The sequence below is a fragment of the Phaethon lepturus genome, unplaced genomic scaffold (assembly GCF_000687285.1).
Source record: "Phaethon lepturus isolate BGI_N335 unplaced genomic scaffold, ASM68728v1 scaffold8557, whole genome shotgun sequence".
NCBI classification, from domain to species: Eukaryota; Metazoa; Chordata; class Aves; order Phaethontiformes; family Phaethontidae; genus Phaethon; species Phaethon lepturus.
The window spans coordinates 8,224-10,739 of record NW_010549738.1 but is presented as its reverse complement, the minus strand read 5'-3'; the positions used below and the strand labels follow the sequence as shown (position 1 = coordinate 10,739).

The 2,516-nt window shown below is 39.2% G+C and overlaps 1 protein-coding gene across 1 annotated transcript in view; it reads left to right on the top strand.

The window, feature by feature from the left end:
- The window catches only part of NSUN3 (NOP2/Sun domain family, member 3), a gene marked incomplete at its 5' end in the record, with an annotated part of 17,528 nt that extends 15,213 nt beyond the window's left edge, over positions 1-2,315 (top strand). Inside the window, one exon of the mRNA XM_010290350.1 lies at positions 1,993-2,315. Coding sequence (XP_010288652.1) covers positions 1,993-2,254 — 262 coding nt within the window. The remainder of the gene's footprint in view (positions 1-1,992) is intronic.
- Between the last annotated feature and the right edge of the window lie 201 nt (positions 2,316-2,516).

Genomic DNA, 2,516 nt, shown 5'->3' with positions numbered 1-2,516 from the left:
ACTCCTGCTCTGCTTTACCATAGTTACTTTCCATACATCTGGGCATACTGTGGTTGCTCAGACAGGCCAGAGAGCAGCACTGTGAGCCCTGCCCTTTTAAATAGGCAGCTGCAGCCACAGCAGAATGGCTGCAAACAAGGAGGGTAGCTGGAGAGGCAGTGGAGACGGCTTAGGGCCTCAGGTCCAGTACTGGTAGTCTGCTAAGGAGTATATGTGTGTTGGAACACGGAGGGGAAGAAGGCTGAATATCTGGAGCTGGGCAATTCACATGCATGCTGGTAATTGCAGAACTTTAGAAAATAAGATCTGGAAGGGATGTTACGATGACACCTGTTCTGTTTTACTGTCTCAAGGTGGCATTGTAAATGCTGTCCCATATCAACATGTGTTTAAAGCATTCTTAAACATTTTTGCAGACTCTGAAAAGCTACTCAGAGGTCTAAGATAAGCTTGCAGTTTTGTGATAGCTTTAGCTAATTTTGGAAGTATCCTAGAATGAGTCCATTAGGCCAGTTAAATTGAAAGTATTCAGACTACCTAAGTACTCTGTAACCTGTTCTTTAGCTGTAACAGGCTGAACTTGAACTGCTCACTTAGGCTAAATGTGCTAGCCATCTGCTCACTCTCTGTCTTTTTACTGAAGACTGATACAACAAAGGTATTAAACACTGATTTTTTTTTTTTTTCAGCGTTGTCTGTTGAGAGAGCTTTGTTCTCTTAAGCTAACTAAAATTGGAGTATAGACTCCAGTAAAATGCGTACTTGGCTTGCTGATTAACGTAACTGAGACTCATAGAAGAAATGAGCAAGACAATGTGTACAGTCTCCAGAGAAAGAGGTTGGGTATAATACGCAGGAGTTTTCACCTGGGAAGATAAACAGAGTTGTATTATCTCTGTCTGTTTCAGGAATTTGTCCTGGTCTTTCCTTATTATTTCAGGCAGGACTTTCAGAGTAACTTTGATCTGTGATCTGCTTTGATCCTGCTTGTGATGAGACTTTTCTTTATTGATTCTTTTCCTGAAAAGGCCAAATCCTGTTAAAAGGACTTGTCTTTTTCCCCCTTGTTTTTTCTTCTTTCCTTTCTCAACTGTTTTTGTTCAGATATCACCCTTAGCAAATCCTCAGCTTGTCTCTGGAGGAATTTCTGTTTCAATGGCATTGTGTTTGTTTGTCTGGGCTTCGAATCAGGCTCACTGCATTTGCAGGCTGCTCATCTCATCTGGTTTGAAGATGTGTTTTTTTCTTCTTTTTATTTTTCCTGTAGATTGGGGGGGGAGGGGCTGTCAATACAGTATTGTCAATAATATCTACCAATCTAAGATTATTCAGTGTCTTTCCATACAGCATGACTGTGTGTGTCATTGTGCTATGTGTGTATCTGCCCTGCCCTCGTGCATCTGCTAAATTCCCAGTGACACACTTGCAGTCCCCTGAGTGCCTGCCGTGTTGTCTCTCTGATATTTACAAGATGAGTAACAGCATTCACCTGTTTAGATTCCTTTGTTTTTAAACAAAAGTTTTGTTTGGGGAACAATTGTATTTTAATGTGGTATTCACTTCTGTTTTCCAGAAGCAGTGAGGTGATCTGTCTGAATACTAGTTTACAACTCAGTCCTTGAGCCATTATGTCCTTGAAGGCTCCAAAGTGTATGATTAAAAGGGATTAGCTTAAGAGTGCATTTTAATAGGAAACTAAACTATAAACTATACTATAAATATAGTTTGAACTATATTCTGCAACTCAGAACAGATGCTGCTTTCTGCTTGTCAGTGTTGTATTAAAAATAGCTTTGGTTAACTGAGAATAAATTAATAAATGAGAAAGCAAAATGTGTTACAGGTAGCTTCCTGACTTGTTTCATTATGTTATTTTTCTCATGTATGTTTATACCTATTTATAACTCTAGATTTATAAGCCTTACATGTTCTCTTTCCCCCACAGTATGTCACTTCTTATGTTGAATTTTTTGTTGTTTTTGTTACCTGCAGGTCTGCTATTAAAGCGTTGCGTCCTGGTGGATCTCTGGTCTATTCTACATGCACTCTCTCAAAGGCAGAAAACAGCAATGTAATAAATCTGATTCTAAACTCCTGCAGTAATGTTATGCCTGTAGACATAAGTGAAATGGCCAAAGCGGTCTCTCAGGAGTTCACTTTTCTCAGTGGTACGCAACAGCATGAACTTCTGGTTCTCCCAGAGAAAGGGAGAGCATGGGGTCCAATGTACGTAGCTAAATTAAAGAAAATGTAGTCCATCTGGTGCCTACTAGTTTTTTATAAGGGATATGTGATAAATTAATATTTATTTTCTAATACAGTCTGTATATATGAACATATCCAAGGCAACTGAATTTAGGCCCTTGCAGTTCTGTATCAGCTGCTGTCTAATAAAAAGGAAGCTAGACACTTAACTTAGTTTAGCTTAAAATACTAAATGTGTCTTCTACTGTGGACTTGTGGGCCTCTGTGAAGCCCTTATGAAGTCAAGGGAGCTTTGTATTATTTTCAAGATG